Source organism: Chiloscyllium punctatum, chromosome 5 (assembly GCF_047496795.1).
Source record: "Chiloscyllium punctatum isolate Juve2018m chromosome 5, sChiPun1.3, whole genome shotgun sequence".
Classification (NCBI taxonomy): Eukaryota; Metazoa; Chordata; class Chondrichthyes; order Orectolobiformes; family Hemiscylliidae; genus Chiloscyllium; species Chiloscyllium punctatum.
In genome coordinates, this window is record NC_092743.1 from 145,414,879 (window position 1) to 145,440,510 (window position 25,632).

The window sequence follows — 25,632 nt, forward strand, 5'->3', positions numbered from 1 at the left end:
GTTTGCACATTTTCCCTGTATCTGTGAGTTTTCTCTGGGTGCACCAGTTTCTTCCCACAGTCCAAAGATGTGTAGGTTAGGTACATTGGTCAGGAGTAAGTGTAGGGTAGGGGAATGTGTCTGGGTGGGTTATTCTTCAGAGGCTTGGTGTAGACTTGTTGGGCCAAAGGGCCTTTTTTCACACTGTAGGGATTCTAATTCTAATTCACTCTTCAAGAAAAAGACCAAGGAACTACAGTTCATCCGGATGTGCTGTCATCTACTAATAAAGTCTAGTACATCAGATGGATCAGTGCAAGGCCGCCTCTTTACAATCAATATTAATCCTGAAAATTCAAAGGTCAGTGGGAATGTAAGCTGTAAGGAACATGAAGAATGTCAGACTTGCATTGATGTAGTGCTTTTCATGATCAAACTTACTGAAGCACCTTGCAGCCACCTTGCAACAGAAAATGTGGTAGATAATCTGCACACTGAAAATTCCCACATACAACAACATAATAATGACAATAATGTTTTATATACAGTTGTTTAAAAGATAAATAGTCATCAGGGCACAAGACAGAATACTTGTGTTCTTCTTCAAAATTGTGCTGTGGATCTTTTGTATCTCCCTGAGCAGGCAGCTGGAGTCTGTTTAACAGCTCGTCTGAGCTGTGCTGCACCGCACCTCCAGAGTCAGACATCAAATGGCAGTTGTGAAAATTATAGAAATTCTTTTCCCTTTAAAATTTCAAACCCTGATCAAATTACCACTCAATCTTCCAGTGAATACCAGCTCTACTTTTTAATTTCTTAATATGCTCATTCGAAACAGCAGTAGGCCATTCAGTCTGATCTGGGCTGGTCCGACTGTGGCTTCAACTTCACTTTTCTGTGTTCCTTCGACTCCCTCAAGGCCAACATTCCACTTGCCTTCCTAATTACTTCTGTACCTGCAGGCTAACTTTATGATTCATTGCGAAGAATTAACCAAGTCCTTCTGTAGCTTTTACCATAGAACATTGCAGCGCAGTTCGGGCCCTTTGGCCTTCGATGTTGCACCGACCTGTGAAATTAATCTGACGTCCATCTAACCCACACCGTTCCATTCTTATCCATATGTATGTCCAATGCCCATTTAAATGCCCTTAATGTCAGCGAATGTATTACTGTTGCAGACAGGCTGTTCCACGCCTCTATTACCCTCTGAGAAAAGAAACTATTCCTAAATCTTCCAGTCTATTTAAGTAATATTCTGCTTTTCTGTTAGGTTGTCCAATTTTCTCCATTAGCCAATCCTTTTGCTCAGTTATGTCCCTTTACAGACACCTGATGTCTTGCACAACTTGCTTTGCTGCCTACATTTGTATCATTGCAATTTTGATTACAATTGATTTCTTCATCAAGTCAGTAATATTGATGCCCCAGCACTGATCACTGCAGCATTCCACCACTTAGTTTGCAAACTTGAAAATGACATACATCTGGGTTCCTCTTAGTCAATCCTCTAACTGGGTTTAATATATCGTCTCTGCTTATCCTGTGCAGAAATGCAACAATAAAGATGTCTTGCTATAATTTTACAGCTCTTGAGTGACACTCCTATGCAGTTTTAGACTTCATTTTGAGGAAGATGGTATTTGTATTGGAAGTATTGCAAAGGTTTACTAGATTGTTTCCTGAGGTGACAGACTTATCCTATAAAGTTGGCTAAGTTTAGTAGAGTAAGGTGATCTCATTGTCTACCCAGTCAACGATGTCAATGTGTTTCAGCAAAAAAACTGTTTTCTCCAGCTGGCTAGTGTAGAACATTAAGTAGAGTTGAGGATCAAGACTCTAAATTAGGATTAAGAACTCTCACTCAGTTGTGAATCTTTTGAGGTTCTCTAATCTTGGGGTTTCTGGATGTTCCATTGTTGAATATGCTTGAGGTTTAGTGACATTGTTGATCTCAGAGAGTCAACAATATGAAAACCAGGCAGAAAAGTGAATTAAGCAACAATGATCATATTGCATGGTGGAACCATTGTTACAGGTTTTGTAGGCTTAACATTGAAAGCACTAATGATGTGAACCTGGTGACTGAAAACGTTAGTGCAATTAAAAGCATCACTTACTATAGGCAAAAAAGTGCCTTTACATTAATTTGAATTTCTAACTCTAACAGTGATACTCAAAAACTCGTGCATTGTTTAAGTTCTGGTGTACCAATGTGAAACAAAATAAATAGTGTAAAACAGCAATTCATTTCAGGCAATTAGGCAAACTCTCGTAATGCTGTTTGCCCAAACTTAGGCAACAGCTCCCTGAACAAAAGCTTCCATTTGTTACAACACAGGGTAAACTCTCCTGCTTAATTAAACCAGCAACACAAAGGATTTATCCTATGCAGTAATCTGTGAAAATTCAAGAGGCCAATAACTATTTAAAGTACAAATTAACAACTTTATTTCTTAAAGTATAACAGAGAATAAGTAACTAACAACTATTTACAGCTCCTTCCTCTCTCATATATTTTACATTCCCCTTCTACAGTACTAGTTCAATAAAACTTCTGATTAAGATTTACAAAACAAAACTTCTTAAAACCAGGCAGCTTTTGGTTCTTCTCTGTATTCCTGTCTTTTCTTCTTGGGGATCCTGCTTCACAGGTTACTGATCAATAAAGGTACCTTTACGAGAGCTATTTTTCGGGCAGTCTCTACCTGCTGGATTGGCGGTTCTCCTCACAACTGTTCAATTTTCCCCAGTCTTATACCTCAGAGCATCAGATTGTGACATTGGCTTTTAAGATTGTCAATATACTAAATCCAAACTTGATTAGAGTTTTTTTGGGGGGTACAATTTAACCTGATTGTTCTAATTCAAATCTCTTTTTATCTCCAGGCAACTAGCTATCCTAACTGCTGGACCAAAAGGTTAGATTATATCTTTTTTTCAGAACACTTGGTGCTGTCAGTGGTTCTGTTGCTTTTAACTCTTAATATGCTCACATGTTCATAACACATTAACTCTAAAAGCAGTGTGGTTAGCATTGCTGTCTCATAGCACAAGGGGCCCAGATTCGATTCCAACCTCAGGCAACTGTCTGTGTGGGTTTCTTCCCTCAAAAATGTGTAGGTTAGGCAGGTTCGCCTTGGTAGGTGTGGGGTTAAAGGGATAGGGTGGGAGGCTGGCTCTGAGTGGAACACTCTTCAGAGGGTCATTGTGGACTGGATGGGCCAAATGGCCTGCTTTCACTGTGTTGGGATTCTATGAGCAGCAAACACACCAAGAACTAATACACCAACCACTTAAATCTATCACCTCCAACTTGAACCTATAGTTTTCTTCCAGGTTACTCAAAGTTGTCTTGAGAAATGGTGAAATTGACAGCGCAGCCATCTCTGAAAGTGGGAGAGATTTTTTCTTAAAAACCGGGTATATTGCCCAGTTACAAAAACAAATTGCTGGAGAAACTCTGGTCTGCCAACATTTGTGGGCAAATAAAGTTAATGTTTTGAGTCTCTTCATCAGAACTGATAGCTTGGAAAAAGTGATATTTATGCTGATGGTTAGGGTGTAGGGAGTGCATAGGTGGAGACTGGGTCCACAGAGAGAGTTTTATGAAAGGGGTGAGCAGAAAAGGGGAATAACGCTAGTTAAGCCAGGCTGGAAAGAAGCTGAAGTGATAATGAGGGCTAAGAATAGGTGAGGATAGGTGGGCTGGGCTGAAAGCAAGCCCTGTCATGATAGAGTTAGGAAGTGGGTAAAATACATGAAAGGACATAGTCTGCTATAAAGTTGTTGAACTCAACATTGAGTCCTAGAGGCTGAATTGTTCCCACATGGAAAAGATGCTGTTCTTTGAGCTTTCACTGAGGCTCCCTGCAGGCATGAGATGAATGTTGGCTTGGAACACTGGTGTTGAGGTGGCTAGGCAATTGAAAGCTTGGAGTCATTTTTACAGAAAGAATGTATGTTGTCGTCCAATTTCCTGGTATAGCTAACATGAGGATTTTTAAAATTCATTTTGGAATATGCAGAAGTCATTAAAGCTGTTTATGTAAATTACACCTTTTATTTTCTACATCTCTCAATACCATTCTTTGGCAAGTGTCCATCTCTATTTTAACCAATAGATTTGTTCATTCATTCAGCTGTGTTACATTACACATTTCTGTGAACACATTTCAGTTGTGGTTAGGGATACATAAATATTTTTATTCAGAATTATCTTAAAGACAGTATTACAAAAGAATCTCCCCAAAAGGGGCAAGCTTGTAAAGGCTGGGAAGTATTCAATAGTTCAGTTATTCAGTTATTTATCTTTACACAAATAAAAGATTCTTCTGCCCCTTGAGCCTACTCTACCCTTCAATAGGATCACAGTCAATCTGTTAGAGTTCTAAATTCCAATTGCTGTTTACCTCCAGTAACCATTTATTCCTGTGATGAAGGAAAATATTTCGTGTTAAAAAAATGACACTACCTTCAATATCTTTTGACAGTCCCAGAATCTCTCAATCCTGAGGAAAACATTTCTTCTCTCTGTCCTGAAAGAGTCACCCCCCCCCAAACCTATGTGTTCCCCCAAGATCTCACCCAGAAATGTGCTTTCTGTTTCATCTTGTCCAGACCATTAAAGATGGTCTAATTGAATTTCCCTTCACTCTCCTACACAAGTGTAATGAGCCAGCCTGACCAATCCTGCCTCATAAAACAACCTGCTCATTCTAAGTATCAATCTATGGCATCTCAGAAAGAACTTAAAGTTCCACTTAGGAAACTTAATTATCAAGGTAGAAGCCCATGGCTGGGAAAGTGGAAAGAAACAGGCAAATTGAGAATGGGTAAGTAATTAATTTTCAGAATGTGACCTGTGGTGTCTATGTTGGGTCTTGATTATTCACTTATGCCAGAAAAATCCAGCTCAGTGAATCAGAGACCACAAACTTGGATCATGGTGAAATTGACAAGTGGTTTATTAAACAAAGTGATATCGTGGAAGGCCAGCTGACACAGAATGGATTCTCTGCACAGATGGCCAGGATACTCTTCCCAGAACAACAAGTGCGGGCAGGCTTCATGAGGGTACAATACAAAGGTGATCATTGCAAACCAGTTATAGTACAATGGTGAAAATTGAAAGTTAATCAAGTGCCCAGCAGTAGCAATACATTTGTAATTGATACAGGAGATTCCAGCCATCTCAGTGAGCAGATGAGAATGTCTTCTAGAGGATTGTTTATTGTATTTGCCATCTGCACGAATATGCATAAATGTCACTTCTCCTGATATTCAGGTGTGTCCTTTGTGTTCCTCCTGCAAGTGAAGTCTTCCAGGGTGTCTCAGTCTACCTGTTTATGTGGTAATTAACAACTTGAGCAACAGCATAGAAAGTCATATACCCACATTTGCTGATGATACAAAGTTATGTGACATTGTGTAGCTGAGTTACAAAGTGATAATCTATTTAGTGGGCAAAACTGTGGCAGATGGAATTCAATGCAAATGTGAGGACATCATTTTAGAACAAAACAAAATCAATGCTTTCTTGATGGTATGAAGTTAAACAGTGGATGTCCAGAGATATGAGGGTTTTTTTTAAATGTCACAAACCGGTGCAGGAACTAATAAAGCAAATTAATGGAATGGACATAAAATTACCGAAGTTATGCTGCAGTTATATAAAACCCTGGTCAGACCCCGATTGGAGCAGAGTCCAGATCTCAGCACTCTACCTTGTGAAAGAAATGTTTGATCTTGGAAACCCAAAGTAGGTTGACAAGAGTGACAAACTTAATTCCTGAAATTCATGTGAGGATAGATTACACATTTTACTCCAGCTTTCTCTAGAATTTAGAAGGTTTAGGAATGAAGTGATTGAAATCTTCAGGAATATTAACAGAGAAGACAGGGTTGATAAAGATAAACCCCCCCTGCTTAGGGACTCTAGGACTAGGTACAGACTGAGAATTATGGCCATTCTGATGATATTAGGAAGCACTTCCACAAACTGCAGCGGATGCTAGATCAGTTAAATTTATCTATTTCAAATTTAAAACTTTAAGCTATAAGTAAAGGGGTATGGGCCAAAGGCAGGTACTGTATATGGAGTTAGGCAACAGATCGAGAGTGATCTCATTTGACTGGTGGAACAGGCTAAAGGGGTGAATTGTCTACTCCTGTTCCTATACAAGTAAACCTCTTGTGAACAACTTCCAATGTATTTACATCTTTCCTGAAATTGAGTCGAGTAAGAGGTATAGAAGTCACCACTTACAGCACCATCTTAGGTACACAGCTACCTCTGTTGCAACTTTTAGAAAAGAGAGAAATAAAATGTCTGGAGTTGCAGAAAAAGATGATATGCTAATAATATGTTTTCTCCTACAGCAGGAGCTTTTATCTTCTAGAAATCCTAGTGTCCCCACAGGTTCCCTTTTATTCATAGTGAAGTTCTTCAAAGGAGTATCATGTGCTAAGTTAGTTGATTAGGTTTTGACAAAAACCATGCAGACTCTGATTAGAAATTCAACTACACAGCTAAAATAGATTAAAGAAATTATAAAAGCTTTCCTATAACATACAATCCAGCTCACTCTTTTTCCAGTTTTCTCCTTTCTGAGAGGGGTTGTACTTACTGCTTTCCAGCCTGATGGACCCTTTCTTTAACACATGCACCTGCTACCTCATTAGCAACCACAAGACCCTGGGATGAAGTCTGTTTAGGCCAGGAAACATCAGCCTGCAGTCTGTTAATGTGTTTAGTACCACTTCCATTGTAATTTTGCTAAGTTGATGTCCTGATGTACAGTTTTACTGGAATGATTTTTGTATTACCACTGCAGCTTGCTCAGGGCCCAGATTGTTGCCATTGTTTAGGTTTAAAATATTAGGCACAATCTTTTCCCCTTCAAATCAGATATAAAGTTCACTCATTGTGAGGTCATTAATCCTATCACTGGATGGTCAATTGGCAAAATTGTGAAAGAAAAATGAGTGACATCAAGGAGTATAAGTAAAACAGAATTTTGTTTTTCAAAGTTCACGATTTTATTTGTCATAAACAACATTCAATGTCTTGAAGACATTTTAATGTAAATAAGGAGTGATGTGCAAGAGACCATTATACAGTATAAACATAATCAGAAGCAGAACTTATTGAATAAAACTACGTGACATAACAGTCAAGACAGTTACCAGCTAGAAGACAAATCAAGATTCACAATTTTTCTGGAATTAACTGCTCAATACTGTCATCACAATTTCCCACTGTAAATTAACTGATATGGAAAAAGTGTACAGGTGGAATGATCAGGAATAAAATGCTAATGCGCCATTTCTTTGCTTTGTAAACAGAGTACTGAGTAAAACAGCCCATAATTTGTACAAGAAAAGTATGCAGCTGGCAGCAACAGTTAATAACCATATTAAACTCCTTTGACATGCAAGCCAGGTAGTATCCAAGCTGCTGTTTTTACTAGACTAAGGCCATCTAAAAGGCTAATAGATTAAATCACAGCATTCATACGAGCTCACTTTACACTTCCGGAACACCATGATCCATGAGACTCTTGACAATGCTTGAAGCCATCCTAGAAAGACAAAGGGGGGACCATTCAGAATTACAAATGGAAGATAAACTGCTAGAGTGTGGCTTAAACTGGTAGCTATGACATCTTGACATTTCAGTCTTTCAATGTGGTTAAAGTTGCATTTTTAAGTCCAAAATGTAAAATGCATAAAGTATAATTAATTTAGATAAAATCAAAATACTGCAGATGCTAGAAATCCAAAATAAAAACAAGTGCTGGAGAAATTTCACCAACATCTCCTGAGAGAAACAGAATTAGCGTTCAAGAAAAACCAAAGAACTGCAGCTGCTGGAAAAACTCAGGGATGACCGCATCAGTGAAGAAAAGAAGGATTAATGTTTCAGGTCCAGTGACCCTTCTTCAGAAATTGTAATTTTACACAAACACTCCATAGTACTCTCACAAAGCATCACCAGGTTTGAACAATAGCAGATGATTACAGTTCTAATGAAATAAGCATCTGAATCAATCTCAGATTGGGAAACTAAATATACTTCAACAGCATGAAAGGCAAATTCATAAATATATTCAAGATGGTTCCATAATATTGATCCAGAAAACTAAATTAGAAAGTGGTCAGTTTTACATTTGACATTGTGCAATGAAGCAAGGCTAAAATCCTGTAGGAATGAGCCACTTATGAAGTGAGATATGTAAAATTTTATCTTGAGTGCACGAATGTTTTAATCACTTCCATTAAATTTAAAGAAAGCAAACTACACAAGGCTCAGATGATCAAAGACAAACTGCTAAGATATGCTTAACTGCCACTGCTGTTTACGCTTTCAACCATTTTAATAATTAAAATTTGTAGTTTGTGGTAGTATTCTTTAAGGGAATTAATTACAGTCATAGTGGCCAACTGTGGCTACTGAGAAATTACAAGATTATAATAGTTTATAAGAAAGATGCTTAAAATGCAAAGAGTTGTTGACATTGAATCCCATGGGCTCCCAAATTTTGAACTAGCCTTCATGTGGGATCTTGCCAAAAGGACTTACTGACATCCAAATAAACCACATCAGCTGCACTAGCTTAAATAAATTTAGTCACATTTTCCAAAAATTCACATTAGTCAGACAGGACCTCCCTTTAATAAATCAGTGTTATCTCTGCCTTTCCAAGTATTGATTGGAATAGAATCCCTACAGTCTGAAAGCAGGCCATTCAGCCCACTGAATCCACACCGAACCTCTGAAGAGCTTCTACCCTACTTTAATCATTTCATCAAATCCTGTAGGTTTATGGAGGAGGAAGTAAAGACTGCAGATACTGGAGGTCAGAGTTGAAGAGTGTGGTGCTGGAAAAGCACAGCCAGTCAGGCAACATCAGAGGAGCAGGGGAATCAACGTTCTGGGCATACGCCCTTCATCAGGCAGGGGGCTTGTGAGCCAAGGGGAGTGAGAGACAAATGGAAGTTGGGGGAGGGGATGGGGGAAAATGCAATAGGTAGATGAAGGTGGGGGTGAAAGGATTTATTACCCTTATGTCCATTAAAACATCTAGCACCTTCTTATTAATTCTCTGTTCTAGAATCTCACCATCCCAAATGATATCCCGGGTACAATGTCTTTCGCCCTTGTAAATACAGATATTCATTTAAGATCTTGCCCATGTCCAGTGGCTCCACACACTGGCTGCCCCTTAAGTGTCTTACAAGTTCCACTCTTACCCTTGAACAACTGGTTATTGTGCAACAAGTGTTTGACTTGCAGTACAATTTAAATTAAATATTTATTAAATATATAGACAAGTAGCTACTGAATGTACTTTAAATCAGTATTTACCTTTTCATCATATGGTCATGAATGTAGGAAGGCATGATCGTAATGGTTATTGCATTCCCTGCTGTGGCCAAAATGTCTGCAATTTGTGTATCCTATTCAAATATCAAGAAAATAAATCACAAAACAATCCTACAAATAACGTCAATTTTTTTATATTATTTGATTAAAAACAGAATTCTGTAAAAGTGGCAAAGACTCTTTCGCCTTTATGACATTTGACAGTTTCAAGCTTTCTGTGTGTGGCATCTCCTTTTAGGCTGACCTATTACACCATGTAGGCAGAAACCCAGAATTTACCAAAATAGAGTTTAATCTGATAAATGTGATTGACAGTCAAAAGATTGAGGATTAGTGTAGTTGGAGGTCAAGAATATAGAGATCCAGATTATTTATTCAAAAGAAAAGGTGAAGAAATATTCATTGGCAATCTCTGCAAAGATATTCTTAAAAGCACACAAGATTTAGATTGCTCCTAGACTTGACTGCCAGAAAAGTCAAAATGAAAAATTAAACATGTTGAGAAGCTAATAATTCTCCAATCAATAAACAAAGTTCAAAAAACCAAAGTGATAGATGAAAATGGTCATTGGATTTTGTTTATGTAAAAAAGGTGGATGTTTAAGACAAGATTAGAGATACAGTATGAGAGTTTTGCAACAATTATTTTCCCACAAGATTATCCAACCGGCTCAAATTAAAAATCAGCATTCCTTACCTTCAGTCCAATGATATTCTGCCCGTTAATCTCACAGATATTGTGTTCTGTTAGGAGTCCATTTCGAGCTGCTGAACTGTCTTTTACAATTGAAGTGATTTTCCCATTTTTGAAAATGAAGCCAACATGTCCTGTGCTGTCTTTGTGCATCGTGATTGTGCGTTCAAAAGGCCTATGCAAAACAGAAATCCCATAAGAGTTTATATCCATGATAAACTAATCAACTCACTTCAAAAGGACAATGCTGCTGTAATTCCTGAGAAGACACACTTCCTTTCTTATTCCTTCTAACCTGTCTGTCTGGACGGACACAGAATTGGTTGGCCCACACAAGATGGTGGTGGTAGATGGAAAGTATTCAGATGAGCTGTGACCAGTGGTGTTCTGGGACCTCTGCTCTGTGGTTTTTATAAATGACTTGATGAGGAAATGGAAGGGTGGGTTAATAAGTTTGTCAATGACATGAGGGTTGGAGGAGTTGTGGATAGTGTGGAGGGTTGTTGTAGGTTGCAACATGACATTGACAGGATGCAGAACTGGGCAGAAAAGTGGTAGATGGAGTTTAATCCAGAAAAGCGTGAAGTGATTCACTTTGGAAGGTCGAATTTAAATGCAGAATACAGAGTGAAAGGCAGGATTCTTGGCAGTGTGGCGAAACAGAGGGATCTTGGGGTTGATTTCCATAGATCCCACAAAGTTGCCACCCAGGTTGATAGTGTGGTGCTAGAAAAGCACACTAGGTCAGGCAGCATCTGAGGATGCCAGAGAATTGATGGGTCTATACCGAAAACATTGATTCTCCAGCTCCTCGGATGCGCTTTTCTAGCACTACACACTCAACACTGATCTCCGGCATCTGCAGTCCTCACTTTCACCCAGGTTGATAGGGTTGTTAAGACGACGTATGGTGCGTTCGCTTTCATTAATAGGGGGATTTGAGTTTAAAAGCCACGAGGTTATGTTACAGCTCAATAGAGCCCTAGTTAAACCACACTTGGAATATTGTGTTCAGTTCTGGTAGCATCATTATAGGAAATATGTGGAATCTTCACAGAAGGTGTAGAGGAGATTAACTAGGATACTGCCTGGACTGGAGGGCATGTCTTATGAAGAAAGAGTGAGGGAGCTAGGGCTTTCCCATTGGAGTGAAGGATGAGAGGTGTCTTGATAAAAGGTGTACATTCCCCATGGTGGAAATGTTTATTACAAGGGGACATAATATTAAGGTAATTGGAGGAAGGTTTAGGGAAGATGTCAGAGATAGGTTCTATACTCAGTGGTGGGTGCCCGTGGTGGTGATAGAGTCAGATACATTACGGACATTTAAGCAATTCTTAGACAGGCACACAGGAGTGAGTACAATGAAGGGTATGTAGGTTAGTCTGATCTTAGTAGGGTAGTAGGCTGGCACAACACGGGCTGAAGGGCCTGTACTGTGCTGTATTGTTCTACGTTTAAATAATCCAATTTTCACGTACTTGGCTCTCCGTGCATCACAAGACAAATTAGGAGTTTGCATTTTTAGATTAAACTTTAAATCGAAGTCCCATCTACTGCATGTGGATACTAAATACATAACACCTCTCAAAAAGCAGAAGCTCTCATTGGCCCAAGCAACCATCCTCCTGCAACTAATATTACAACAAACAAACATTCATTTGTCAGTCGTGATCTTCCTTTGCAGAGTGTGGCTTAACATTTACATAGTAGCTGTGCTCAGAAATAATCTATTGACTATAAAACCCTTGAAAGTGCCTAGTGTTGTCCAAGAAAGTGAAAGCAATCCCTTCCGCTCCCAACCCAAACCTTCCACTTTAAGCACATTCCTTTCCAGGGCCACGATTCCAGTTCAGCATCAAGGAATATTCAAAGCAAGTTTGTCATCCATCTCTCATTTGAACATCGGATCTCCAATGCACAGTAAACTTACACTCTTCATACTAAATTCTGTTAAAATCATAAATATATGATTGTGACATTGAGACGAGATGGTTCAGATGAGGCATTGGAGAGTTACCGATTAGCTAGGAAGGATTTAAAGAGTTAAGAGCAGCAAAGAGGAGACACGAGCGATCTTTAGCAGGTAGAATAAAGGAGAACCCTAAAGCTTTCTAAAAGTATGGAGGAATAAAAGAATGACTAAGGTAGGAATAGGGCCAAAGACAAGTGTGTGGATCCTATGGAGATCAGAGAAGCGCTAAATGAACATTTCTCATTGGTTTTCACTCAGGAAAAGGAGAATATTGTAGAGAAGATTGAGACTATTAGACTTGAACGGATTGACATTAGTAAGGAGGAGATGTTATCAATTCTAGAAGATGTGAAAGTAGATAAGTCTCCTGGGCGGATGGGATTTATTAGAGAACTCTCTGGGAATCTAGGGAGGTGATTGCAGAGCCTTTGACCTAGATCTTTGAGTCGTCATTGTCTACCAGAAGACTGGAGAATTGCAAATGTAGTGCCTTTGTTTAAGTGGTCCAGCAGAGATGACCCAGGTAATTATAGACCAGTAAGCCTTACATCTGTTGTAGGAAAAATTTTGGAAAGGATTACAAGAGATAGGATTTATAATCATCTAGCAAGCAATTTTATTCAGGTAGTCAACATGGTTTCATCAAGGGCAGGTCGTGTCTCACAAACCTGAGTATTTTTGAGGTGACCAAGCACCTATCGGAAAGATGTTGTGAAACTTGAAAGGGTTCAGAAAAGATTTACATGGATGTTGCCAGGATTGGAGGATCTGAGCTACAGGGAGGGGCTGAACAGGCTGGGGCTGTTTTCCCTGGAGCGTCAGAGGCTGAGGGGTGACCTTATGGAGGTTTACAAAATTATGAGGGGCACGGATAGGATAAATAGACAAAGTCTTTTCCCTGGGGTCAGGGAGCCCAGAACTAGAGGGCATAGGTTTAGGGTGAGAGGGAAAAGATATAAAAGAGACCTAAAGGTCAACGTTTTCACCCAGAGGGTGATACGTGTATGGAATGAGCTGCCAGAGGAAGTGGTGGAGGCAGGTACAATTACAACATTTAAAAGGCGTTTGGATGGGTATATGAATAGGAAGGGTATGGGCCAGGTGCTGGAGGGTGGGACTAGATTGGGTTGGGATATCTGGTTTGCAGGTTGGACCGAAGGGTCTGTTTCCATGCTGTACATCTCTATGACTCTATGTGGAGAGGGTAGGGCAGTTGACGTGGTGTACATGGACTTCAGTAAAGCCTTTGATAAGGCTATCGGAAAAAATGTGAAGGCATGGGATTGAGGATGATTTAACGATTTGGATTAGAAACTGGCTTTCTGTAAGAATGCAATGAGTGGTGGTTGATGGAAAATATTCAGCCTGGAGTCCAGGTACTATTGGTGTGCCACAAGGATCTGTGTTGGGACCACTGCTGTTTGTAATTTTTAGAAATGACTTGGATGGAGGCATAGGTAGATGGGAGCGGCATGGTGGCACAGTGGTTAGCACTGCTGCCTCACAGCACAAGAGACCCGGGTTCAATTCCCACCTCAGGCGACTGTGTGGAGTTTGCACATTCTCCCCGTGTCTGCATGGGTTTCCACCAGGTGCTCCGGTTTCCTCCCACAGTCCAAAGATGTGCAGGTTAGGTAGGGGAATGGGTCTGGATGGGTTGCTCTTCAGAGGGTCGGTGTGGACTCTTTGGGCCGAAGAGCCTGTTTCCACACTAAGTAATCTAATCATCTAATCTAAAGTCAGTGGAGTGGTGGACACTGTGGAAGAATGTTGCAAGGGGTCTTGGATAAACTGCAGAATTGGGCCGAGAGGTGGCAAATAGAGAATGCAGATAAATGTGAGGTGACTCACTTTGGGAAGAACAACAGGAAGGCAGAGTACTGGGTCAATGGAAAGATTCTTGGTAGTGTGGATGTACATAGATCCCTGAAAGTTGCCACCCAGGTTGATAGTGCTGTTAAGAAAGTATACCGTGTGTTGGATTTTATTGGGAAAGGGATTGGGTTCTGGAGCCATGATGTCATGCTGCATCTGTACAAAATGCTAGTGCGGCCACACTTGGAATATTGTGTACAGTTCTGGTCGTCCCATCACAGGAAGGATGTGGAAACATTGGAAAAGGTGCAGACGAGATTTACACCTCCAGGATGTTGCCTGGTCTGGAGCAAATGTCTTATGAGGAAAGGCTGAGGAACTTGGGTCTGTTCTCATGGGAGAGAAGGTTAAGAGGAGATTTAATAGAGACATACAAGATGATCAGAGGATGAGATAGGGTGGACAGTGAGAGTCTTTTTCTTAGGATGATTACTTCAACCTGTACAAGGATGCATAGCTGCAAATTGAGGGGTGATAGTCAGAGGCAGGTTCTTTAATCAGGGAGTGGTAAGGGCGTGGAATGTCCTGCCTGTAAGTGTAGTTAACTCAGCCACATTAGGGAGATTTAAACAGTCCTTGGATAAGCACCTGGATGATTATGGGATTGCGTAAAGGGAAGGATTTAGATTAGTTCACAGGTCGGTGCAACATCGAGGGCCGAAGGGCCTGTTCTGCACTGTATTGCTCTATGTTCTATATATTCCAAGGATAATTTTAAAAATTATGCTCCTCCACAAACTTACAATTGCAAGTTTACTGCCTGCAGCACCTCCTAATCACTAAACCAAACAAATGACTTGAGAAGAAAAAAGTGGGGATAGAGGGAAGAGTCCAGTCAAAAAGGAATGTTAATACCTAATGGCCGTTTCGCATCCTGAACAGCTACACTCTATACAGCTATATTCCAAAAAGTCATCCAAACCAAGTAGTAAATCTCTCTTATCGACCACTGAAGGGACATACCATCTCATTTTAATTCCTTCAAGTTAATTCATTCATTCATTGCTGTGTGGCGCTTCTTTGCTTCCATAAAAATAGACTCGCCATGATATAAATCATCTTCATGGAATAACTAAATTCACACTTGTCTACATCATCAACTTTTACATTAAAATGTTAAAGAACCACAGATGCAGTAAATCAAATTAAAAGTTGCTGGAAAATCTCAGATCTGGCAGCTTTTGTCGACTGAGTTAACATTTCGGGTCCAGTGACCGTTCTCCAGAAATGTAACTGAGACAAAATACCAATTGTTGAGTTTTCAAACAAAATGAAAAATTTCCAATTATCTCTCAACAGAAAGAGAGGGGCATTCTTACCTGTCACGAACTATGATACTAATCTTTTGATCAGAAGCTTGTTTCAGTACTTTGTGACTCTTGTCACTGCTCCACCCTGCACAATTCTCACCATTTATCTGCAGGACCTGGTCACCAAATCTTAAACCAGCGAGGGAAGCAGGTGAGTTTGCTTGTACAAGTTGGACAAAGACACCCTTATAAAGCAAAGAGAAATGTAACACCATTATATTAGGGACAAATTACATGTACTCTTCTACTTCAGTTTACAGAGGAACCTCAATTATACGAATATCAATTATCCGAAAATCGGATTATCCAAAGGAGATCTCGGGGTCCCAATAGAAACATTACATCAAAGACGTGTTTGCAACAGTGATCGCCTCTTTCGTTGACAGTGATTAAACAGGCACAGTCTCCAAATGACTAACCTCTCGCCCCCTCTCTCTCCCCGGAGTTCTACACAGGGGTGTACCCTAAACCCCCCTGCCCAACATTGTCCTCTAGAGGGCAGAGGTGGAACCTGTCAAAACATTGCAGCAAAATGGTGTGCGCACACAACTTCACGCTATTTGGAGACTTACCCCACAAAGGCAACTGCAGCAGCAGTCGTGTTGGTGTACAGTCCAGATGCCCGGGGGGGGGGGGGGGGGGGGGGGGCATGTTGGACAGGAGCGCTTTGGACAGGTTTGGGGGCGGGGCAGTGTTGAACAAGGTTGGAGGACAGGGATGGTGTTGGACAGGGTTGGGGGAAGAGGGGCAGTGATGCTACATGGGTTTGGACGTAGGCGGTGTGTTGGACGGGGTTGGGGAAGAGGGACGGTGTTGCACGGGTTTGGGCGTGGGGGGACGGAGTTGCATGGGGGTGAGGGATGGGTGTTGCATGGGTTTGGGCACTGGGGCGGTGTTGGACAGGGTTGGGGGCAATGTTGCACGGGTTTGGGATTGAGGGGGGTGGTTTTAGACTGTATAGGGGGCGAGGGGGGGTGGTGTTGCACAGGGTTGGGGGCAGGTGGCGGTGTTGGATGGGGTTGGGGGTGGGGCAGCAGGGCCTCACACGCTGTGTGCTGCTGCAGTCTCCTGAACAGGGAGCAGAGTTTAAAAACTGAGCCCAGAGGAAAGGCATTTAAATCGATTGACCAAATAATCGATTATCCGAACAAAATATTGCCTGCCCATCACGTTCGGATAATTGAGGTTCCCCTGTACAAAGTGGAATACATGTACGCTACCACTGGCCATATCATGCAAAAACACATTACATGCACAAGTATAATGTAAGGTTACAGTATCCTGGTGTAAATTAATGATTTTATCAAAGCACAGACAAGTAATAGTGTGGTACGCAGAAGACATTCCAGCCTCCACCCCATCTCATAGGATTCATATACACATATCAAATGTTCCCTTCAACTCAATGTAAAGGTAACAAATGTACATCAGAATGTCAATAATAAATAACAAGCCATTTTAAAAATACACATAAGGACTGCCAAATTGCTTTACTCTGCTCGTTAAAGGTCAAGGCCACTGATAAAACAAGATACTAGATCACAGTAAAGTCATCACACGTCCTCTTCAGCTCAGTGAAACTATGGAGCAACCACAGATTGATTTTTCCGAACTTGATTTATCTCATTCCATCAGATAACCTTTTTTTCCTGCCACTCAACTATTTGGCTTTCCCTTAAATTAATACTATTATTAAACCAAACGCAGATTTGAAACCAAATGTATCAAAAGGCTCTACTTTCCTGGAAAGAGCTTTACTATTGTAGAAAGAATTCATATTTGGAAATGTTGAATAATTTGCATTTCACAATTTATGAAACATGGTCAAGGACATTTGTTTTCACAAAGATTTTAGCAAGAGTGACAGGCATTATTTTAAAAAGTATAGTGTTTTCTTTTATCATAAGCATTAATCTCAAACTTAAGTGCTACAGCATTTCAAATTGAAATATAGTATAATTTGGAACTGGGTCAGTTATTATTTTTTAACTCTCTGCCTTCAACAGCCTCTGACAGCTATTTGAATAACCCAAATTGGCTAAGTGGTGCTCAAATGCTCAAAGAAAAACATTCACTGAAGAAATAAACAGCAAATCCCAAATATAAAAAGGAACTTTACGCTTTCCAGTTTTCGGATTGCAATGTCATTGCTAATTCTGGCTTGTTTCCAAAGTGGGATTTGCTATTATGATAATGTTGCTTCTTCTGTCACGATACTACAAAAACAGGACTAATGGTAGCATTTTGATTGTGTTGGTAGCTACAACATTCTCCCACAGCAGGCAATGCAAAGAATAGGTGTCACCTATCTTTTTGATGGTAGATGTTTCTCAAGGTTAAGAAATCATTACTATCGTGATAAACCCTCTTCCCTGTTCCTATAAGTTAAATGTAGGAAAAAATCACCACAAGGCTTTTCTTGTCAACTATGTCTTGGCAGTTTCTTCAGCTGAATGTGTGGGAGAATCAGCACAGACTGCAGTAAAGCCATCTCCACCACACAGTTTTGCAGTCATATAAACTAATTACTAGTATATCATATCCATCGATAGCAGCCCTGAATGTCAGCATTTGGTGATCCAAGCCATATTTTGTATGAGAAAAAGTATGTAAAGACTTTGGATTTTTTTTTTTGGTGGGAGTGAAAGACACTAGTTGTTTAAAATTTGTAGTATAAAATTTCAGGGTAGGCAAGTTGTCTAGATCTTTTCAGACAAATCTAATTTTGTTTGTGGCTAGCATTTAGATGTAACTCTAAAGTTACTCTAAAGTTCCCAGCTTTAAAGGAGAGTTTTGACATGGCCTCCACTGTAGAACTGTTAGGTTTAATAAGTTTGAGAAGTAGCTGAATCTGGTTTTTCTAACTGAGTCCGCTGAGCATTGTAAGGTTTTTACGGCGCAGTTGTAGTTTCTATGTGCCAGGACCAGGAAGTTCAGGTTCAAGTCCCACCTGCACCCCTGACCTTCTTTGAACAGGTTAATTTAAAAATAAAAAGTCAGCTAGACATTTGCATCAGCAGTATAAATACATCCAGCTGAGTGTGACATACAGAACTGCTGGCGGTTTTTGAAAATAAACCTGTTCCTAGGATGTGGGTATTACTGGCAAAACCAACATTGAGCAAACCATCCCCAACTGCCCTGAAGAAGGCACTCATGTGCCACCAGTTGAACCACAAGACTCAGAGTGTAAGCATACCTAGTGCTGTTAGGATCAGAACCCAGTAAAGGTCCAGCAATGTGTTTCTAACTTGTTTTCTAACCAAGTTCCCGAGGTGTCTTGACAGGATAGAGGTGTCAAAGTTTCACCTGCACATCCACTAATATCACTTATTGTATCCGTTGCTCCCGATGTGGTCTCCTCTACATTGGGGAGACTGGGCGCCTCCTAGCAGAGCGCTTTAGGGAACATCTCCGGGACACCCGCACCAATCAACCACACTGCCCCGTGGCCCAACATTTCAACTCCCCCTCCCACTCTGCCGAGGACATGGAGGTCCTGGGCCTCCTTCACCGCCGCTCCCTCACCACCAGACGCCTGGAGGAAGAACGCCTCATCTTCCGCCTCGGAACACTTCAACCCCAGGGCATCAATGTGGACTTCAACAGTTTCCTCATTTCCCCTTCCCCCACCTCACCCTAGTTCCAAACTTCCAGCTCAGTAACTGTCCCCTTGACTTGTCCGGACTTGTCCTACCTGCCTATCTCCTTTTCCACCTATCACCTTCATCCCCTCCCCCACTCACCCATTGTACTCTATGCTACTTTCTCCCCACCCCCACCCTCCTCTAGCTTATCTCTCCACGCTTCAGGCTCACTGCCTTTATTCCTGATGAAGGGCTTTTGATTTCGAAGCTCCTTGGATGCTGCCTGAACTGCTGTGCTCTTCCAGCACCACTAATCCAGAATCTGGTTTCCAGCATCTGCAGTCATTGTTTTTACCTCATGTAAAGGATCTTGCCTCTTCTGGGGCAGAAGAGGAATTAGGGTTTACTATTTTAAATTAAGGAGCATCCAGAGGTGAGGTGAAATTCTGAGTGTTAGTTGCCATTGGGAATCTTCCTAAAGAGGCGAGTGGAAACAGAGTCTATCTTTAAGGCAGGATCCTTCTTGCTAAGGAAGTGAAAGGCTGGAGTAGGCAGAAATGTGGATTCCAATCATCTGCCATGATTCTATTAAACAGTGTATCAGGTAAGAGGGGACAATAGCAGACTCCCGCCATATCTACATGTTCCTAAAAATTGTCCCATCCCCACAGCAATGAAAGCAAAGCTACCCTTTTCTAATAAACATCTTAGCATCTTCCGGCACATTGTAAACTTCTATGTACTTCTAAATTACAGGAAGTGGTACTTACATTGTCAATAGATTTGAGACGAATGCCAATCTTTCCATCCTGATCCTTGCAAAGGATTAATTCCCGGATCCCCTGTTTGATTTCAGCTCTTCGAAGACCCAAATCGGTTCCAGTTACTGGTGCCACCATGTAATTTATACTGGATGGTCTAGCAACAGTTTGCTGTTCAATATAAAGCATATTAAAATCATTTTAAAAACCTTTACAAACATTTCTTCCAACCAAGATCTGAGATTTTTTTCCCATTCCCATTAGTTTTACACTTACAATAGTGCAGAAAAACAGAGTTATCATTTTAGCAGCACTGCTTAGGGAAATCCTGCAGATGTCAAGTAGGATTAGGACTGATTGTAATATCTTGTTTAGAATTTAACAGAAAAGTACGAAGAAATGTATCCCTTGCCTGTGGTACTGCAACTGCAGCCATATTTCTTTGTATTTCTTCTTCATTCAGACTGAGTCCCATATAGTCAGACAGTTCAGGGTACAGACGGGGATAAAGGCCTGCAAAAATTTTAAAAGGTTGTCAGACCTATTTATTCACAAAAATGTAAAAGCTGCATTAAAAAGAGCTTTACAATGAAGCAATAGAGGTTATACATTTGTAGTAAATCAAGTAATATTGGAAGACTATTTGGGAGAGTGATAACTATATCATCTGGAGAAGGATAACAAACCAAAGTAATTAACTGGGGAAAGTCAAATGCCAGTGGGTGGGAGAGTATCTGGGTTTAAAAAATTAGAGTCAAAGGTTCACAGGAAAACAAGCAGCTAAATAATGGGCAACCTTCAAAATGGAACAGGAACGTTAGCAGTAAGAGCAGGAAATTATAGACAAAGAAGATTTATGCACGGAAAGTGAAAGACAGAAGGTTTAGGAAATTTAGCAAAACCTTTTCACCCAGAGGATGGCAGGGGTCTGAAAAAGAGTAGTGAGGCAGGAAACCTCAATCTTTATAAAAAGAACTTGGTTGAGCATTCAAATCATAACATTCAAAGCTATGGGCCTAGTGCAGGAACATAGGACCACTGTAGGTAGTAGCATATTTTTGGCAATACAGACTCAATGTGAAGGGCTTCTTCTGTACTATATGACTAATTTTATAGTGGCACGAGGCAAAATCTTCATTTGGATAGCTATGCAGACATAATGAGCCAAACGGTTTCCTTTGCAGTGTTAAAATGCCCAATGCTGTTTGAAAGTTAAACTCAAATCAGCTCCAGCTCCTCACAGACCGCATTAGGGAACTGGACCTGGAGTTGGATGAACTGAGAATTATTTGAGAGGCTGAGAGGGTGATAGATAGAAGCTACAGGGACACAGTTACGCCGGAGAACAGAGGTAGCTGGGTAACAGTTAGAGGTGGGAAGGGGAGGAAGCAGGCAGTGCAGGGTTCCCCTGTGGTCGTTCCCCTCAACAATAAGTATACCGCTTTGGATACTGTTGGGTGGGAAGGAAGAGAGCACTAGTTATAGGAGACTCTATAGTTAGAGGGACAGACAGGCGGTTCTGTGGACATGGGCGAGACTCTCGGTTGGTTTATTGCCTCCTGGGTGCCAGGGTCCGAGACGTCTCGGACCGTGTCTTCAGAATCCTTAAGGGGGAGGGTGTGCAGCCAGAAGTCATGCTGCACATTGGCACCAACGACATAGGTAGGAAGAGGGGTGGGGAGGTCATTCAGGATCTCAGGGAGTTAGGCTGGAAGCTAAAAGCTAGGACAGAGAGTCGTCATCTCTGGGTTGTTGCCGATGCCATGTGACAGTGAGGCAAGGAATAGGGAGAGAGTGCAGTTGAACACGTGGCTGCAAGGATGGTGTAGGAGGGAGGGCTTCAGATATTTGGACAATTGGACTGCATTCTGGGGAAGGTGGGACCTGTACAAACAGGACGGGTTGCACCTGAACCAGAAGGGCACCAATATCGTGGGAGGTAGGTTTGCTAGCACTCTTCGAGGGGGTTTAAACTAATTTGGCAGGGGGATGGGATCCGGACTTGTAGTCCAGCAAGTAGGATAGCTGTTTTACAGGATGCCCAAGAATGTAGGGAGGCTGTGGAGAAGGTAGCACTGACAGGGAATACTTGCGGACTCAGAGATGGGTTCAAGTGTGTATACATCAACGCAAGGAGAATCAGAAATAAGGTGGGTGAACTTAAGGCGTGGATTGGTACTTGGGACTACGATGTTGTGGCCATCACGGAAACGTGGATAAAAGAGGGACAGGAATGGCTGTTGGAGGTTCCTGGTTACAGATGTTTCAGTAAGATTAGGGAGGGTGGTAAAAAAGGAGGGGGTGTGGCGTTGCTAATTATAAACGGTATAACGGCTGCAGAAAGGCAGTTTGAGGGGGATCTGCCTTTGGAGGTAGTATGGGCTGAAGTCAGAAATAGGAAAGGAGCTGTCACCTTGTTGGGTGTTTACTATAGGCCCCCCAATAGCAGCAGAGATGTGGAGAAACAGATTGGGAAACAGATTTTGGAAAGGTGCAGAAGCCACAGGGTCGTAGTCATGGGCGATTTCAACTTCCCAAATATTGATTGGAAGCTCTTTAGATCAAGTAGATTGAATGGGGCGGTGTTTGTGCAGTGTGTCCAGGAAGCTTTTCTAACTCAGTATGTAGATTGTCCGACCAGAGGGAAGGCCATGTTGGATTTGGTACTTGGTAATGAACCGGGACAAGTGATGGGCTTGTTAGTGGGTGAACATTTTGGTGATGGTGACCACAATTCTGTGACTTTCACCTTGGTTATGGAGAGAGATAGGTGCGTGCAACAGGGTAGGTTTTACAACTGGGGGAAGGGTAAATACGATGCTGCAAGACAGGATCTGAGGAGCATACATTGGGAGCATAGGCTGTCAGGGAAGGATGTCGTGGAAATGTGGAACTTTTTCAAGGAACAGATACGACGTGTCCTTGATATGTATGTACCTGTCAGGCAGGAAAGAGATGGTCGTGTGAGGGAACCTTGGTTGACGAGGGAGGTTGAATGTCTAGTAAAGAGGAAGGAGGTGGCTTACATAAGGTTGAGGAAACAAGGTTCAGACAGAGAGTTGGAGGGATACAGGATAGCCAGAAGGGAGCTGAAGAAAGGGATTAGGAGAGCTAAGAGAGGGCATGAAAAATCTTTGGTGGATAGGATCAAGGATAACCCCAAGGCCTTTTATGCGTATTAGAGAAACATGAGAATGACGAGGAGGGGGGTAGGTCCAATCAAGGACAGTAGTGGGAGACTGTGTATTGAGTCGGAAGAGATAGGAGAGGTCTTGAATGAGTACTTTTCTTCAGTATTTACAAATGAGAGGGACCATATTGTTGAAGAGGAGTGTGTGAAACGGACTGGTAAGCTCGAAGAGATACTTGTTAGGAAGGAAGATGTGTTGGGCATTTTGAAAACCTTGAGGACAGACAAGACCCCAGGTCTGACAGGATATATCCTAGGATTATGTGGGAAGCAAGAGAGAGGAAATTGCAGAGCCGTTGGCAATGATCTTTTCGTCTTCACTGTCAACGGGGGTGGTACCAGGGGACTGCAGAGTGGTGAATGTTGTGCCCCTGTTCAAAAAAGGGAATAGGGATAACCCCAGGAATTACAGGCCAGTTAGTCTTACTTCGGTGGTAGGCAAAGTAATGGAAAGGGTACTGAGGGATAAGATTTATGAGTATCTGGAAAGACACTGCTTGATTAGGGACAGCCAGCACGGATTTGAGAGGGGTAGGTCTTGCCTTACAAGTCTTATTGAATTCTTTGAGGAGGTGGCCAAGCATGTGGATGAGGATACAGCAGTGGATGTAGTGTACATGGATTATAGTAAGGCATTTGATAAGGTTCCCCATGGTAGGCTTATGCGGAAAGTCAGGCGGCATGCAATAGTGGGAAATTTGGCCAGTTGGATAGAAAACTGGCTAACCGGTTGAAGTCAGAGAGTGGTGGTAGATGGTAAATATTCAGCCTGGAGCCCAGTTACAAGTGGAGTTCCACAGGGATCAGTTCTGGATCCTCTGCTGTTTGTAATTTTTATTAATGACTTGGAAGAGGGAGCCGAAGGGTGGGTCAGTAAATTTGCAGATGATACGAAGATAGGTGGAGTTGTGGATAGTGAGGAGGGCTGTTGTCAGCTGCAAAGGGACTTAGATATGATGCAAAGCTGGGCTGAGGAGTGGCAGATGGAGTTCAACCCTGTCAAGTGTGAGGTTCTCCATTTTGGAAGGACAAATAAGAATGTGGAATACAGGGTTAACGGTAGGGTTCTTAGTAAGGTGGAGGAGCAGAGGGATCTTGCCGTCTATGTTCATAGATCTTTGAAAGTTGCCACTTAGGTGGATAGACCTTGTAAGAAGGCCTATGGTGTATTAGCGTTCATTAGCAGAGGGATTGAATTCAAGAGTCATGAAGTGATGTTGCAGCTGTACAGGGCTTTGGTAAGGCCACATTTGGAGTCCTATGTGCAGTTCTGGTCACCTCACTTTAGGAAAGATGTGGAAGCTTTGGAGAGGGTGCAGAGGAGATTTACCAGGATGTTGCCTGGAATGGAGAGTAGATCGTACGAGGATAGGTTGAGAGTGCTAGGCCTTTTCTCATTGGAACGGCGAAGGATGAGGGGTGACTTGATAGAGGTTTATAAGATGATCAGGGGAATAGATAGAGTAGACAATCAGAGACTTTTTCCCCGGGTACAACAGAGTGTTACAAGAGGACATAAATTTAAGGTGAAGGGTGGAAGGTATGGGGGGATGTCATGGGTAGCTTCTTTACCCAGAGAGTGGTGGGGCCATGGAATGCGTTGCCTGTGGGAGTGGCAGAGTCAGAATCATTGGTGACCTTTAAGTGGCAATTGGATAGGTACATGGATGGGTGCTTAATATAGGATAGAAGTTCGGCACAACATCGTAGGCCGAAGAGCCTGTTCTGTGCTGTATTGTTCTATGTTTTAATACATGCTCCATCACATTTTGCAATCTTCAACCCTATTACATAATAGAATTACATATATAATCAAAGAGCATGTTAAAAATTAATTTAAAAGTAGTAAAATTATAAATCAGTCTAAAACAATGCATAAATTGATATAAGCATCTTATGCCATAAAAAGTTATGTTCATCCCATGTGTACTGTATACAACACCCACCCAACACCTGGAAATATGCTAGAATTGTTTTCAAGTCAAATATGCCATGAGTACAAAGTTGGACTTTGTGACCAACCAAACAACACAAAGTCAATAAAAAGCTGCAGGTTAAACAAATAGAATCTTGCTTTAAAACCTGACTGACAAATACCATACAGCAGGAAACTGATCTGCCTTAATCACAGAAATACTGGCTAATGCCTTTCTTTTAAAAATCAAAAATGGACAGGGAGGGAGTAATTCATACTGAGAACCCCTCAGAAGCAATACAAATTTCTACAGCCTGTATTTGAAAAATAGGGTTCTAATTGTATATAAAAGCAAAATATCAGATGTTGGAATCAAATAGAGAGAGAAAATGCTGGAGAAACTCAGCAAAACTGGCAGAATCTACAGACAGCTAAATAGTTGATAGTTTGAGTTCAACAGAAATCTTAAAAGAGTTAATAACTATTTGAACAGGAACAGAGTACAGGATTTTCTCTATCTTTATCCCTAACTATAGATGGGCAATTAAATCTGGAAACAACTCACCATTTACTCAACATCAGAATTTGTGACTTTAAAAGTGACAGCTTCCCACTGTGCAAATCCGTAGCTTTACATGGAATACAGCAAATTGAAAATATGAAATTGTTCACTTTGGTTAGAAGAATGAAGTATTATTTAAAGTGAATCACTGTAGAATTCTGAGATGCAGAGATATCTAGGTATTTGAGTGCAAGAGTTACAAGAAATTAGCATGCAGGGGATTATGGAAACATAGAACATAGAAGAATACAGCGCAGTACAGGCCCTTCGGCCCTCGATGTTGCGCCGATCAAAGCCCACCTAACCTACACTAACCCACTATCCTCCATATACCTATCCAATGCCCGTTTAAATGCCCATAAAGAGGGAGAGTCCACCACTGCTACTGGCAGGGCA

General features: G+C 41.4%; 1 protein-coding gene across 1 annotated transcript in view; it reads right to left on the reverse strand.

Annotated features, from left to right (window-relative positions):
• Positions 1-6,996: 6,996 nt before the first annotated feature.
• The window catches only part of LOC140477520 (syntenin-1-like), a 42,370-nt gene continuing 23,734 nt past the window's right edge, over positions 6,997-25,632 (reverse strand). Inside the window, exons 4-9 of the mRNA XM_072571591.1 lie at positions 19,982-20,082; positions 19,579-19,740; positions 15,231-15,406; positions 10,065-10,236; positions 9,350-9,441; positions 6,997-7,562 (exon numbers count right to left, since the gene is read on the reverse strand). Coding sequence (XP_072427692.1) covers positions 7,508-7,562; positions 9,350-9,441; positions 10,065-10,236; positions 15,231-15,406; positions 19,579-19,740; positions 19,982-20,082 — 758 coding nt within the window. The 3' untranslated portion in view covers positions 6,997-7,507. The remainder of the gene's footprint in view (positions 7,563-9,349; positions 9,442-10,064; positions 10,237-15,230; positions 15,407-19,578; positions 19,741-19,981; positions 20,083-25,632) is intronic.